We start from the raw sequence: 13,720 nt of genomic DNA on the forward strand, positions 1-13,720 counted from the left end.
AACTAATCACTCAACTTTTCTGAGGAAGTAAAAATTCTCTGGGGCCAGCAAGTGAGGCAAAACTTAACTCTGGGGCTGGCAAAAAAGGAAAACATACACACACCTTTAGGGTCTGTCATCTCTCCTATCTATTTCTTTCCTTTCTATCCAGATGTTTCCCTTCTGTCTCTTCCTAATTTTCCCTCACAGCTTATATACCCCAGCAAAATCTTTCAAGCAGTGTAAAAATTATAATATGATTACATTCTATTTTTAAGTGAATGATTACAATGAATATAAGTTTTTTTAAAATCTTTTCCATGTCCTTCCTGTGGCTAAATGTGTTACAGATGAAAAACAAATTATCCCCAAGAACCCACATGCATTCATGCCCAAGCAGCTTGATAAAGATTAACAGGGTGTAAGCAAGCAAGGTTTTTTTCCTTTTCCTTCCTTCCTTCCTTCCTTCCTTCCTTCCTTCCTTCCTTCCTTCCTTCCTTTCTTTCTTATTTTTTTTTCTTTTTTGTTTGTTATTTGTATTTCAAGACAGGGTTTCTCTTCCTGTCCTAGAACTCACTTTGTAGACCAGGCTGGCCTCGAATTCAGAGATAGGCCTGAGTCTGCCTCTTGAGTGCTGGGATTAAAGGCGTGTGCAACCACTGCCCTACTTGCAAGGTATTTTTTTCAGCCAGTTCTTTTACTGGCAGACTGCATTTTGTGGTTATAAAGAATGGATCACTTTATCTCAAAATATAATCTTATGAAAAATCTTAAAAGAATCACAAATCCAAAGTTGCATATATGAAAAACAATCATTTCTAAATCCTCAGGGTGCATATCCACTTACCAATAATTTCTTTTTATTCTATCAGATCAGGAAGCTGAGGGCAGAAACGGGAACAAGGAATTCACCATCACCTTCGTCACCAACCCAGCCTAACAAGAAAGGCACAGCAGCCGGCAATGGCCAGGCTGCCTTTGTTTTGTCCCCTGACATCAACGAGTCCCTCCCCCAGCTCTTAAAATTATGCCTTTCTAAACTTTAAATTGTTCCCCAAGATTTTCTACCTCAAAGCCATTAACAAAAACTTCTTAACCTTATTAACATTTCTGCTTGTCTAAATTCTTTCTAAGAGTGGTGGTTGCATCATTACTCAGAAAAAGTCAATCACTGTATTTTAAGCGGCAGTGAGGGACTAAAACCCCCTGAGAGTTTTCATCCAACCCAAAGATTGTGAGGGGTGTGGTGACAACAGCCAGCTGTGCTCAGTAACAGCATGAGGTCCTTAGGTCAAGTAGTCTTCGGGGCTTTGCCAGCTGCAGCCGTGTTCCCTGAGTTCCAGTGCTTCTTTTTGGTCCCCTTGAATGACCCCCAACATACTCTTTCCCACCTACTACTACTACAAACAGGAAGGAGTGTGCCTTGGTTTGACAATAGAGACTGAATTTGAGTGTAAACCGTGTGCTAAGTGTGCACGATCTACCCCTCCAAAAACCATGAAGTGATTCCTTCAGTTACCTTGGGCCACGTGACTAAGCCAAGGCATACACATCCGGCCTTTTCAGCACAGAAGTCCAGGCGTAGGGGAAACTGAATGGATCTGGACGTGCTCTCTAACTGGTTGGGAAAGGATATGAAGAAGGCTTGTGATAAAGCAGTTCAAATATCAAATGTGAGCATGCCTCGTCCACTTCTACTACCTGGCAAAGGATGCACGCCCAGGGAGAGCCGCCTTTGCAGGGCACCTTACACATCACAGATGAGTTATCAGCAGGGCAAGGACTGGGAGTCCCTAAGAGATAAGGAAAATGTTCAGAGGCCATTAGGTCAAAGAAAGAACAGATAGACTAAACTGTGTCCCCCAGTTCCAGTTCAGCTTCCCAGGGTTCATCTGTGAGTGCTGAGATGTGGGTGGGTGAGGTAACAGCCCAAGCGTCACTGGATTAGTGGTTGGAGGCATTTCTGGTTTCTGAAACCTTCTGTCCTTAACAAACCTGGCTTGTTTCTTCATGTGACTGCTCACCATTCTGCCCTCTCCCATACACACAACACTTCCACTCTCCTGGAAGTGTCTTCCTGGGCCCCAGGGAGGCGGATATGGCCAAGTGGAAGGAGTTGATTTCATGTGCCTCAGTTGAGCTGCCCCTCATCTATAAAGTGGGGTCAAGAACAATAGTGCTTATGAGAATCATGGGAGACCAAAGCGCCCATGGGGAGAAAGATGGCTTCTCACACCGTCCTACCCAGCCAGCTCTAGCCTTCAACTCTCATCAGAGCAGACCTCCACTTCTTCAGCTACACACACACACACACACACACACACACACACACACACACACACACACACACACACACACAACCCCTAACTCTTGTTTTAACTCTTGTTTCTCCAAAGCCATTCCCGCCATCGCCCCTCCCCACCCCCTCAAGTCCCTACCGGTTGTTGTGGAGGGTAAAAGAGAGGCGGGTCTCAGGTTGTTTTTCCAAGAAAAGGAGTCAGCTGGCTTAGGGTTGGCTGTTGACACTCAAGAAGCTTTGTGGGTGACTGGGCCCAGGCGCGAAGAGTTGCGTCCAACCCTGGCAGGAAGAAACGCTACTGCGGGACCAGCAACTCGACCTGCGGGCAAAGGCCATGGCAGAGCTGTCCGAGGTGCTGAATCTGTCTGCTTTGGGCCTTAACCTAACACAGTTGCAGCAAGTCTGAAAGACCCGGATCGGTGTGTGTGTGTGTGGGGGGGGGGGGTCTCTTCTGTCCCGGGTGACCTTGGGCACCTGGCTTCCCCCTCGTCGGCAGCGAGGAACTCATTCCTCGTGTCGCGGCTGGATAGGAGGCTCGTGCCATTTTCGGTCTCACAACTGGTGCGCGCCCCTTTCCGGGCCTGGAGAGGGACAAGGTCTTCTGCCAGCGTAGATGCTCGCCTGCCCTCTTATTCTCTTCCCCAGTCCCCGACGGCTCCAATCTTTTGACTGCCCTGCGGCCAACAAGCAGCCCTCTGCCCCGACAGAACTATGTTGGCCGAATCCGCCCCGCCACACACCACCTGCTGCTGGGACCTCAAGACCGCGGTTAAACCTCAAGCGGGACAATGGAGGGGCTGAAGCCGTGGAGAGGCGCGAAAACACTTCTGGGTCCGGAGTGTGTGGTTAGGGCGGAGGCAGGGCGCATAGCCAGACTTGGCCGCCTTGTTCCCTCCCAGCCCGCGAGGGGGCGCCTAGTCCCCATGACAACGCGGACAACCCCCCTCACCCCCTCCCCCGGAGGGCAGCGCCCGAGGCTAATCCGCCCTGGAGGCTGTGGGCGGTGCCCACGGTGCTGGAGCCCCGAGTCGCGGGCGAATTCCCGGGAGGGGCGCAAGCATTAAGGGTGTCTGACGCTCCAGGTGGTGACCCCCGCGCGTCGCCGCTGGGTGACCGGCCCCGAGCGGGCGGTGCGTCCCCACCACGATTGGCTGCTTCCCTGTGACATCACGCGGCTCGGGGAAAAGTGCGAGCGTGAGCGCGAGTCGGAGCCACAGCGCCAGGAGCTGCAGGCGAAGCAGGGGCCGCCCCTTGACACCCCGTCCCCGCCCCCGGTCTACGGCCCATTCGCCCACCTCGCCGACTCGCGAGGCCTCTAGCTTGTCCCGCCGTCTGTCCGACGCCAGCGGACCAAGACAGAAGCAGCGGGTGAGTAACTCCGCGGGGGCGAGGGGCTCCTGTGCAAGACGACGATGTGAGGCCCCGGGACCGGCTGGGGGTCTCCAGAGGTGGCTCCCAGACCCCCGCAAGTGTCAAGCGCGGTGCAGAAGGACCGGGGAGCTCGGGGGTTGAGGGGCCCCTCTGAAAGGAGGGCTCTGGGTCTCTGAAAGGTTTCTCCAGGTGCGCCTCCAGAGACTGATGATCATTCAGGAGGCTAGGGGCAGAAGAGTTTCAGCCCACAGCCCCAGCCCTAAAGCCAGGCAGCCGTCGGGTCAGGACCCACACTCCCTCATTCCCTCCGGTTGGCTGCTCTATAGGGCGCCGGAAGAAGAAGCCCCAAGGCGCCCTTTTCCCGCCCGTCCCTCCGCCCTCCCTAACCACCTTGGCCCACCAAGATCTACCAGCACATTCTAGCCAGTAGAGTCCTCTGTCCGCGACCTTGAGCCCCGACGGAAAACACCCCTGTTTTCTCCTGGCACCCTTCCTCCTCTCCAGGACTAAACCTTGCTTTTACCCATCCGGGGAGATAGTCTCCTGGTTCCCCACCCTCCCAGCTCTCAGAGGAAGTGTTGGGCACAATGACTTGGCCCAATATCCTGCGCCCCTCTCCCTTCCCCTTAGGTACATAGGCTTCTCTCCGCCCCAGGGACAGATCTGGGGCCATAGCTCTCCTAAAGTGATCGCTTAATAATCGAAAACCTACCCCACGAGCCACCCCACGGGCGCCCAAAGCAACCTTTCCCGTCTTGTCCCCAGCAGGGAAAGGGGCTCGAGGACCCACGGAAGCACAGCCCACGCCCAGAGACTACAGGAACTGCGTGCCTGGGGGGGGTTGATGGGAGGGCGGGGCATCCGAGAATCTTGGCCCTTTCAACCCGGACCCAGAGGGACCCAGACGTGGAGGAGAGGCGAGGTGGGCAAAGATAATAAGCCCTAAGGTGGCCCCTTAGGTATACTTGAGTCCACGGCTTGTGAACTCGGTGCCTATTTTGACTGATGGGACTAGATAGGGCCTTTCCAGCGGGTGCGGGTTGAAGAGTGAACCTCGGCTGGGCTCCCCATTTGGAGGTTCTGCCCTGCCTTCAATGCGTGGGGTACTCTGAACTGAGCCCGGTGACCCTCACGGCTCGATTGGGCGACTATCGCAGAGGCTTCTCGTCAGAAGTCCACGGCTGGGACTGTGTGCTCTCTATTCTTGAGAATGCAGACAGGGCCAGGCGCCCAGGCCACTAAGTTAGTGGTTCCAAAGTAAGGGTTTCCTCGCAACCAAAATTTTGATCTTTTCTCGACCCTTTCCCCACCCACAGGCCGGGCGCTTCCCGGCCGTTCCCGCCATAGGCTTTGGATGTGACTGGTCACTCGCTGATGGTCCAGCATTTGCTCTTCACACAAGTTCCCAGGTACACCGACCCAAGCCGTGAGCTTGGGCCAGTCCATAGCACCCTAAGCACGCACACACATGCATATGCACGTGTCCACATGGCGCTGGCATGCTCACGCGCTCAAAGGCACACCGGTATCCAGGCGTGGCGGTGCGCACACTGGCACATGCAGGAAGCTACGAGTGTCTACTCGCACTCTCGGGTAGTCACACACAAACAGAACTTGCACTCGCGTTCCCACCTACACGTTCCTTGATGGGTGCCTTGCAAGATGCTGATGGAATCCCGACGCCCTAAAGTTTCTCATCCTTGAGCCTCCGGTCGAACCTAGGGAACCTTTGTGGCGGCTTAGAGCTACGGAGTCTGTCGGTGTTCCCGTCACTTTGGTCCCTTGTAGGAGAAGCCCTGCCCTGAGGCTTTTCTGTATTCGCGATTTGCCCTGGGACTTGGGGGACGTAGCGAACACGGCCACTGACTCAGGGTCCGGATCTGGCACCCGGGGACCGACATTGCCATCTAGCGGTGCGCACAGGTCAGGGCGACGGTTGCGAGCCTTCCCAGATCCTAGTTGGACCGGGTTCTGGGAAAATTGTGTCCACGGGTGTTGCAGTGTGAACACGTCTGAGAGAGAATCAAAGAGGTCCTGAAAGAAAACTGGGACCGAGTTGAGAAAACTGGATTTTACCCAACCTGCATCTGGCAGGGCCCGGGAAAACCAAGCCACCCAGCATTTATCTGGTCACTTACTTATCCAGGCTGTGTCTGGTTCCAGGAGGACAAAAGGTCAAACCCAAGCTGGATGGAATATGAGGGTTCCACACCTGAGATGCATCTGGTGGGCTTCTCTCTGGTGTGGTTTGGGAGGTACCTTGGAGATAAGAAAGTGTCTTTGGGTGCTAATCCTGACCCAACTTTTCTTGAACGGGATGGCTTTCACCAAGTTCATTAACAGGAAGCCCCTCTGTAAGACGAGGCTAGCAACGCCTTTTCTGGCTGCTGTAGGCATTAAACGTGACCATCTATAGGAAAAGCTCCAAGGGGCTCCTGACTCAGGTTAACACTCAATAAACAAGACTTTTGCTGTGTTTTCCTGTGTCACATCTTCTCCCCACCCCTACCTGCTGGCTGCTGCCTTTTGTTCTGGCCCTGAGAGAGTACTGAGATTTTCCTTGGTATGCACTAATGTCTCCCTCCTGGTTTACGCCTGCCTCTGCCAGCAAGTGCCCTGGGAAAGGTGGCTCTGCTTGATGCTACTACCGTTCTAGCTCCTAAACTGATGCTTGGAGCTCCATTTTAGGGGTTCTTGGCGCTGAAGGGCACTGTGGAGACTCTTAGAAGGACCCATCTGTCTTACCCTTGACTCCTTGGGTGACCTTGGAGGGATCATTACCCCCTCTCCTCCTGTCCTTCTTTGACCCAAGGATTTAGAGCAGGAGAATTTAATTTTGAAGTTAACGGCAGGGTCTTGTGTCTTCTGTGGCGGGGGAGGGGGCGCTGGAGGACTGGGGCCAAACTTGGCGTGTGTCTGCAGCCTGCAGGACCATCTCCAGGTGGAGAGCAAACTGTGGCGCTGACAGAATCACCTGGCTATTCAAAGACTGTGATGGGACGAGATCCTGTTTTGTAAATGAGGGAGTTAAGTCCTAGGAGCACAGATGACTCTCCTCAGACAGTCCAGCTAGGCCTTGCTGGCCTTCCACTGAACCAGGCTGCAGACGGGGTGCGTCTTCCTCCACAGCCGGCTGCTGTACCCTCGTTTCCTCGTTCACACACACAGACAGACGCACAGAATTGCGTATACAACCTGCGTGTGGCTGAGATGGGGCCTGTGTGCGTATGTGGAATGGTTGTGTGTTGGCGGGTGTGAAGGAGGCTGGGCTGAGCGGCTGCCCTGGCACAGTGTGCTGGGCGTGGGCCTCCCTCACATGTATGGAAGAGGAAGGTGGTGGAGAGCTGAAGGGAGCCTGGTGGGAGGGAAGCAGACTCGGGAGGGCCTTGTCGGACCTCAGCCGGGTCATTCTCTGTGTGGGATATGAACTCAGAGGCTGGCTGCAGGAGGACTCCCAGGGGAGGTTAGACTGGCCTGTGTTCTGAGGAAATCAGGAAGACCATTCCTCAGCTGCTGAGTCCTTTAAATTTCTGATTTCTTGTGTTTGGAGCCCTGGGACACTGAGAGCCCACCACTGCCCCTGCAGTGCCCACTCATCCCCTGGGGCTGGGCTGGGGAGGCAACACCGAGCTTGAATCCTCTTCCTATTCCTACTCCTCTCCTGGCGTCCCAGCTCGCACCTCACCTCCTGAGGGCATCAGGACCTGTGTCTTAGTTCTAGGACCGTCTTCTTTGCCCCTCAAATGCACTCTACCAGCAACGGGACATCAAGGAAACACGGAACCCCATTTATTCAAATAACTACAGAGGTTATTTAACATGCCTGTGCCGTTTCCTCAGCATCTGCCCCAGGTTCGTCGTGACGATGCCCGTCACAGAATGTAGGAACTTAGGAGACCTCTGACGCTGCTCCTGCATTGTTGCCTGCATCTGCAGTGTAGACGCGGGGGTCGAGAACAAGCCTCCAGAGCTCGGCCATATTTGGTTAAGACACGCCCAAGTGGCTAGAGGTGGTGGTACATGCCTTTAATTCCAGCCCTCTAGAGACAGACAGGAAGATCAAACTCTGTGAGTTTGAGGTCAGCCTGTTAGGTAAGACCCTATCTCAAAGAAAGAAAGAAAGAAAGAGAGAGAGAGAGAGAGAGAGAGAGAGAGAGAGAGAGAGAGAGAGAGAAAGGGAAAAGAAAAGAAAAGAAAAGAAAAGAAAGGAAGAAAAAAGAAAAGAAATGGCCAAGCAGGGCTATATGGCCGAGAGGTCTGTGCGTGTGGTGCACGTCTACCGCGTGTGGTCTGTGTGTGCACGTCTACGCGTGTGGTCTGTGTGTGCACGTCTACACGTGTGGTCTGTGTGTGCACGTCTACGCGTGTGGTCTGTGCGTGTGGTGCACGTCTACGCGTGTGGTCTGTGCGTGTGGTGCACGTCTACGCGTGTGGTGCACGTCTACGCGTGTGGTCTGTGTGTGTGGTGCACGTCTACGCGTGTGGTCTGTGTGTGCACGTCTACACATGTGGTCTGTGCGTGTGGTGCACGTCTACGCGTGTGGTCTGTGTGTGTGTGTGCACGTCTACGCGTGTGGTCTGTGTGTGCACATCTACACGTGTGGTCTGTGCGTGTGGTGCACTTCTACGCGTGTGGTCTGTGTGTGTGGTGCACGTCTACATGTGTGGTCTACGCGTGTGGTCTGTGTGTGCACGTCTACACATGTGGTCTGTGTGTGCACGTCGTCTACCATGTGTGGCACTGGACACAATCCTCGGTACCCGAGAAGCAGGCTTGGAAGGACATGAGTGAGGGAGCGAATGATCCAACACTTCTCTCCATCTCCACCTTGCAGTCTGGGACATTCCTCACGCTGCCTTTGCTTTCCTGGGCTCCATATACTGGCCTGTCCATGTCTTATCCCGGCCATGTGCCACAGCTCTTCGCATGGCCATCTCCTTGTCGTTGTTCCGTCATCTCCCAGGGGAGGCACATGATCACCCACAAGGAACAACCCATCTCCTGTCTTCTGACTCACTTTTGTTACCCCTCTCTGCCTTATTTTCCTTTCCTCACGCTTCTATCTCTCCCCAAACTGGGTTATCCATTCTGTGGGAACCATGAGTGTTTCATCCGCTTCTGATCTCAGCCCTGAGCTGATGCCAGCGCTGGGCCCCCAGGAGGCTCTCAGTTCTACTCACTTTATGAGTGAAAACTGCGGGACAATGTGCTGGAGCGCCCTAACTTCTTCCCGGGTGACCTCCCTCCTGCCATGGGGCCCCTCATCCTCTTCAGCAACTCACTCCTTCCTGTCTCCTTCCCTCCAGCCACTGCCACCTGTACCCAGCTGGGCTCAGCATGGCGAACTTCACACCTGGCAATGGCAGCTCAGCCAATCAGTCTGTGCGCCTGGTCACGGCCACCCATAACCACCTGGAGACAGTGGAGATGGTGTTCATCGCCACAGTGACAGGCTCGCTGAGCCTGGTGACTGTTGTGGGTAACATCCTGGTGATGCTGTCCATCAAAGTCAACAGGCAGCTGCAGACAGTCAACAACTACTTCCTGTTCAGCCTGGCATGCGCGGATCTCATCATAGGTGCGTTCTCCATGAACCTCTACACCGTGTACATCATCAAGGGCTACTGGCCCCTGGGCGCGGTGGTCTGTGACCTGTGGCTGGCCCTGGACTATGTAGTGAGCAATGCCTCCGTCATGAACCTTCTCATCATCAGCTTTGACCGCTACTTCTGCGTCACCAAACCCCTCACCTACCCTGCCCGCCGCACTACTAAAATGGCAGGCCTCATGATTGCGGCTGCCTGGGTCCTGTCCTTTGTGCTCTGGGCCCCCGCCATCTTGTTCTGGCAGTTTGTGGTGGGCAAGAGGACAGTGCCTGATAACCAGTGTTTCATCCAGTTCTTATCCAACCCGGCAGTGACCTTCGGCACAGCCATTGCTGCCTTCTATCTGCCCGTAGTCATCATGACGGTGCTGTACATTCACATCTCACTCGCAAGTCGCAGTCGAGTCCACAAGCATCGACCTGAGGGCCCCAAGGAGAAGAAGGCCAAGACTCTGGCTTTCCTCAAGAGCCCCCTGATGAAGCCGAGTATCAAGAAACCTCCACCAGGGGGCGCTTCTCGAGAGGAACTGCGCAACGGGAAGCTAGAAGAGGCCCCTCCGCCAGCCCTGCCCCCGCCTCCACGCCCGGTGACCGACAAGGACACTTCCAATGAGTCGAGCTCGGGCAGTGCCACCCAGAACACCAAGGAACGGCCACCCACAGAGCTATCCACCACAGAGGCCACCACACCAGCCCTGCCCGCCCCTACCCTGCAGCCACGAACCCTCAACCCAGCCTCTAAATGGTCCAAGATTCAGATTGTAACCAAGCAGACAGGCAATGAGTGTGTGACAGCCATCGAGATTGTACCGGCCACTCCAGCTGGCATGCGCCCAGCAGCTAATGTGGCCCGAAAGTTCGCCAGCATTGCTCGCAACCAGGTGCGGAAGAAGCGACAGATGGCGGCCCGCGAGCGCAAAGTGACTCGGACCATCTTTGCCATCCTGCTGGCCTTCATCCTCACCTGGACACCCTACAATGTCATGGTCCTGGTGAACACCTTTTGCCAGAGCTGTATCCCTGAGAGGGTGTGGTCCATTGGCTACTGGCTCTGCTACGTCAACAGCACCATCAACCCTGCCTGCTATGCACTTTGCAATGCCACTTTCAAAAAGACCTTCCGGCACCTCCTGCTATGCCAGTATCGGAACATCGGCACGGCCAGGTAGACAGGCAGGTGCCCTAGGAGGTGCTGGTGTCATGAGTGTGTACCGGGGAACCACATGGGCTCACCGGCTGTGGAGGAGCGAGTAGGCGGCCCCATTCTGAGTTCGTTCGCATCTGCTAAAGAGAACGGGTCTCTTTACAGTGAGGCACAAGAAGCTCTTCGCTGGGTTTGGAGGGTAGATCTCTACCGAAGCCCGGAGCTCAGCCCCGGACGGTCTGAACTGGCACCACCTGGCCCCTATCTGTCACCCTGCCTCAGGAGGATGGGGGACAATGACTGGAGTGGGCAGCGGTTCTGTCAAGGCTGGCCATCAGCAGAGATGGAAGAACCAATAGGAGAGCAGAGGCCAGGAGCAAAGGAGCCAGGCTTGGAGGGGTGGGGTACCCCGTTCTGCTGTAATCGGTGCTTTCCGCCTCCCTGCACCCCCTCCCCCTGCATGTAGGCTCGGCCCTTCCCTGCCCCCAATTCCCTCTCCAGGGTGAGAGATTCAGCCAGGCTGAGGTGCCCACTGACCCTTGGTCTCTTCCCTGGCCAGCAGTCACATCTGGATGGGGCAACTGGGAAACCAAGCTAAGAAGCTGATACAGACTACAGGGGAACAAGACTGAGTCAAACAGTAGTGAATCTTACTGTAAAGAGCACCCCCCATAGGCTTCCAACGAAGGGCGGCATTCTCCTCTACCTCTGCAGGAGGGAGGCCCAAGAGAAAGAAAAGAAAGTGTGGTGTGGGGGGTGCACTTGGTGATGGTGCAGGTGAGGCAAGCACCTTCATCTCCCCGGGGAGAACCCTCCAGACTGGCAGGAGCAGGGACCAAGACTCTTCTAGGTGAGGCATCTGGGTTCTCTTCCCTAACCCCAGCCCTGTGGTTCCCGGGAGAGATGACACCCAGGGGGCTCTGGAAGACATTCTCATAAATGTTCTGCTCTTTCCTGAGCTGTTGGGAGCACTTCCTAGTAGGCCTCAACTCCCTTCAGCCCGTCTTTCCCCACCCCAACCCCAACAAAACTCTATGGCAAACTCCCTGGGAAGGGACTTTTATATATTAAAAAAGAAGCTTTTATTGGAGAAAAAATGTGAGTTTATTTTATTCATTTCTTAACATAACAGGGTGGGGAGAACAAAATGGGGTGCTGGGAATCAGATCCCTCTGGGGAGGTTCAAGCTTCCCAGAATCCCTTGTGCTTGTCCCTCCCCACTTTGGGCACTTGGTGTGGGTGAGAAGGCAGCGGCAGGGCGTGATTGACAAGGCTGTGGAAGACAAAAGGCACTGGTGGGTTCTATTTTGGGCCCGTGGGAGAGAAGCCTCCTTCAGGGACCCAGGTAGGCCAGAGGCTCTCCAGCATCCTGAGATCAGTCTTTTCCTTTCCCTTTCTTGGCTGGAAAATAAGAAACGCTCTCGTTAGGTGATGGGGTGAGACCTGCCCACAATTAAGTACAACAAGGAGAGAAGATCCTGCCCCCTAGTGGTCTTTGATCAGTTAACCTGGAAGTGGATGAAAAGGGCAGCCATTGTGATGCCAACTAAGCCTTTTCTTATTCCCGCAACTTTTTAACCCCCCCTCCCCCCACCTCTTCTTCTTCTTTACTTTTTTAACAGAGTCTTACTCTGTAGCCTTGAAGTCACGGCTATCTTACTGCTTCAGCCCGGCCTGGTTTTCATCCAGGATCAGAGTATATCTGTGTTTCTCACCTGGGAAGTGGGCAGACTGACCTGCCCTGTTGGCCTCAATTGTGTGGGTCAGGCAGCAGCATGGCCCTTTGGGACATCTTTCCTATAGTTTTAAGGGCACCCTACCCAACCCTCCTCAGGTGACAAAGACAGGCCTTTTCCAGGACGAAAATCGGACGATCCAACAGGAAGAGTAGCTCCTACTTGGGCAAAGAGGTTTAGCACCTCCTTCAAGTACCGGCCCATTTCCAACTCTAAGACCGCTCTGAAAAGATGGCGCGAAGTCCCTAGCCAGATCCACAGCCCCACCGTATTCACTGACCTTTGGTCTTCGACTTGGTCTTCGAAGTGCAGGGCTTGGTCACGCGGATGGTCTCCTGGCACTGGGCATTGTAGCGAGCCTTCTTCAGGGTCCCTTGGCGTGCTCTGGTGCCGGTGCTTCCATCACACGACCCCCAGTTCTCAAACTTGTACTTACAGTCGGCTGATGGGAGAGTGGCCCCACGGGGTGAGAAACAGGAGGCTTGTGGCTGCCCCTGCCTTCCTGCCCTCCTCCTGTGCCCCACCTCACCTCCAAATTCCTTCTTCCAGTTGCAGGGCACCTTGCAATGGATGCGCTGGGTCTGGGCTCCGCAGGTACCCTCGCGGAAACCCATGCCGCAGTCTTTGCTGCTGGGGATGCAGGGCCCCCAGGTCCACTCCGAACACTCGCTCCCCAGGCTGCCCTTCTTCACCTTGTCTATAAAGTGCAAGGAACAGAGTTAAGACTTGGCGTGCACAGAAACTCCCTGGGAGACTAATCCCTAGGTCCTGCGGCCTCACTTGCCCTCCCGGCCTTTTCCTCCTGAGCCCACCCTGTCCCATCACCTTTCTTTTTGGCCACTGCGGATGTGAGCGCCAGGAGGGCAAGAAGGGCTAGAAGGAAGAAGCCTCGGTACTGCATCCTAGAGGAAAAGTTTGGGTTAGAGTTTCCTGCCCATTCCCTTCCCCGATGGGGACAACACCTTCCACCCCGACTTGGCCCACTTTCCAGGCCCAAGGGGTCCAGCCGACAAGGGGCCGACGGAGGGAGGACTTGAAGCCGCAATTCCGGGACTCAGCGTAGCCCCCCACCCCCGCCTCAGTCTCCTTGGTGGCTGCAGCCTGGAGGGACTGAGGCCGTGGCTGCTGTGCCGCGCTCACTCGCTCACTGTCGGTGGATGCTTCGCTCCCTCCCGCTACAGCTGCGGTCCGCCAAGACCGCTGCGGCCCCTTTTGTCTCCAGAACCGGTCTGAGCCGGTCACATGGGCCCCCACCCCTCCCCCCACTCCCATGGAAGGACCCGCCCCGCCCCCTCCCCTCAAACCCGCACCTCCTCATACCCCCTAGTCCCCGCCTCCACTCCCGCCCCTAGCCGCTCTCCCGCGCCTGCCCCTCACCTCTGATCTCTGAGTCTCTGGCCCTGGAGCTCCGTCTTGCCCCTCCACTCCTGGCTCAAAGTCCTCTCACGGGCTCTGGAGCCGCAGCACTCTTCCTCCTCCCGCCTCCCCCTTCCCTGGTTTGGACTTGTCCCCTTTGCCGACAGCTCTCAGGACACCAATTCGCTTCCCCTCTGTGGGCCCCGACCTCAGGAAGGCCTCCGCATCC

At 55.3% G+C, this 13,720-nt stretch overlaps 2 protein-coding genes across 3 annotated transcripts; one reads left to right on the top strand and one right to left on the bottom strand.

The window, feature by feature from the left end:
• The first annotated feature begins 3,278 nt into the window (after nucleotides 1-3,278).
• On the top strand, nucleotides 3,279-11,490 carry Chrm4 (cholinergic receptor muscarinic 4). The gene is made up of 2 exons (XM_075961409.1): nucleotides 3,279-3,646; nucleotides 8,957-11,490. Exon 2 carries the CDS (start codon nucleotides 8,988-8,990, stop codon nucleotides 10,422-10,424), a length of 1,437 nt encoding a protein of 478 aa, XP_075817524.1. The 5' UTR covers nucleotides 3,279-3,646; nucleotides 8,957-8,987; the 3' UTR covers nucleotides 10,425-11,490.
• Nucleotides 11,487-13,627, bottom strand: Mdk (midkine). 2 transcript variants are annotated; one of them, XM_075961412.1, is made up of 5 exons: nucleotides 13,513-13,627; nucleotides 12,961-13,037; nucleotides 12,665-12,832; nucleotides 12,416-12,577; nucleotides 11,487-11,800 (listed from the first exon to the last, which is right to left on the bottom strand). In XM_075961412.1, the coding sequence occupies exons 2-5, from the start codon at nucleotides 13,034-13,036 to the stop codon at nucleotides 11,775-11,777; spliced, it is 432 nt and encodes a 143-aa protein (XP_075817527.1). In that variant the 5' UTR covers nucleotide 13,037; nucleotides 13,513-13,627; the 3' UTR covers nucleotides 11,487-11,774. The 2 variants fall into 2 exon arrangements, with proteins under 2 accessions (XP_075817527.1, XP_075817526.1); XM_075961411.1 differs by lacking the exon at nucleotides 13,513-13,627 and adding an exon at nucleotides 13,276-13,334.
• Between the last annotated feature and the right edge of the window lie 93 nt (nucleotides 13,628-13,720).

This window comes from Microtus pennsylvanicus, chromosome 2 (assembly GCF_037038515.1).
Source record: "Microtus pennsylvanicus isolate mMicPen1 chromosome 2, mMicPen1.hap1, whole genome shotgun sequence".
NCBI classification, from domain to species: Eukaryota; Metazoa; Chordata; class Mammalia; order Rodentia; family Cricetidae; genus Microtus; species Microtus pennsylvanicus.

What these genes read in the sequence shown, in the direction of transcription:
- Chrm4 (XM_075961409.1), top strand. Translation starts at nt 8,988, where the DNA reads ATGGCGAACTTCACACCTGGCAATGGCAGCTCAGCCAATCAGTCTGTG.
- Mdk (XM_075961412.1), bottom strand. Translation starts at nt 13,036, where the DNA reads ATGCAGTACCGAGGCTTCTTCCTTCTAGCCCTTCTTGCCCTCCTGGCG. An exon ending in CGCAGTGGCCAAAAAGAAAG is followed by an intron (nt 12,833 to 12,960) that starts GTGATGGGACAG and finishes TGCACTTTATAG; the next exon opens with ACAAGGTGAAGAAGGGCAGC. An exon ending in GACCAAGTCGAAGACCAAAG is followed by an intron (nt 11,801 to 12,415) that starts GTCAGTGAATAC and finishes CTTATTTTCCAG; the next exon opens with CCAAGAAAGGGAAAGGAAAA.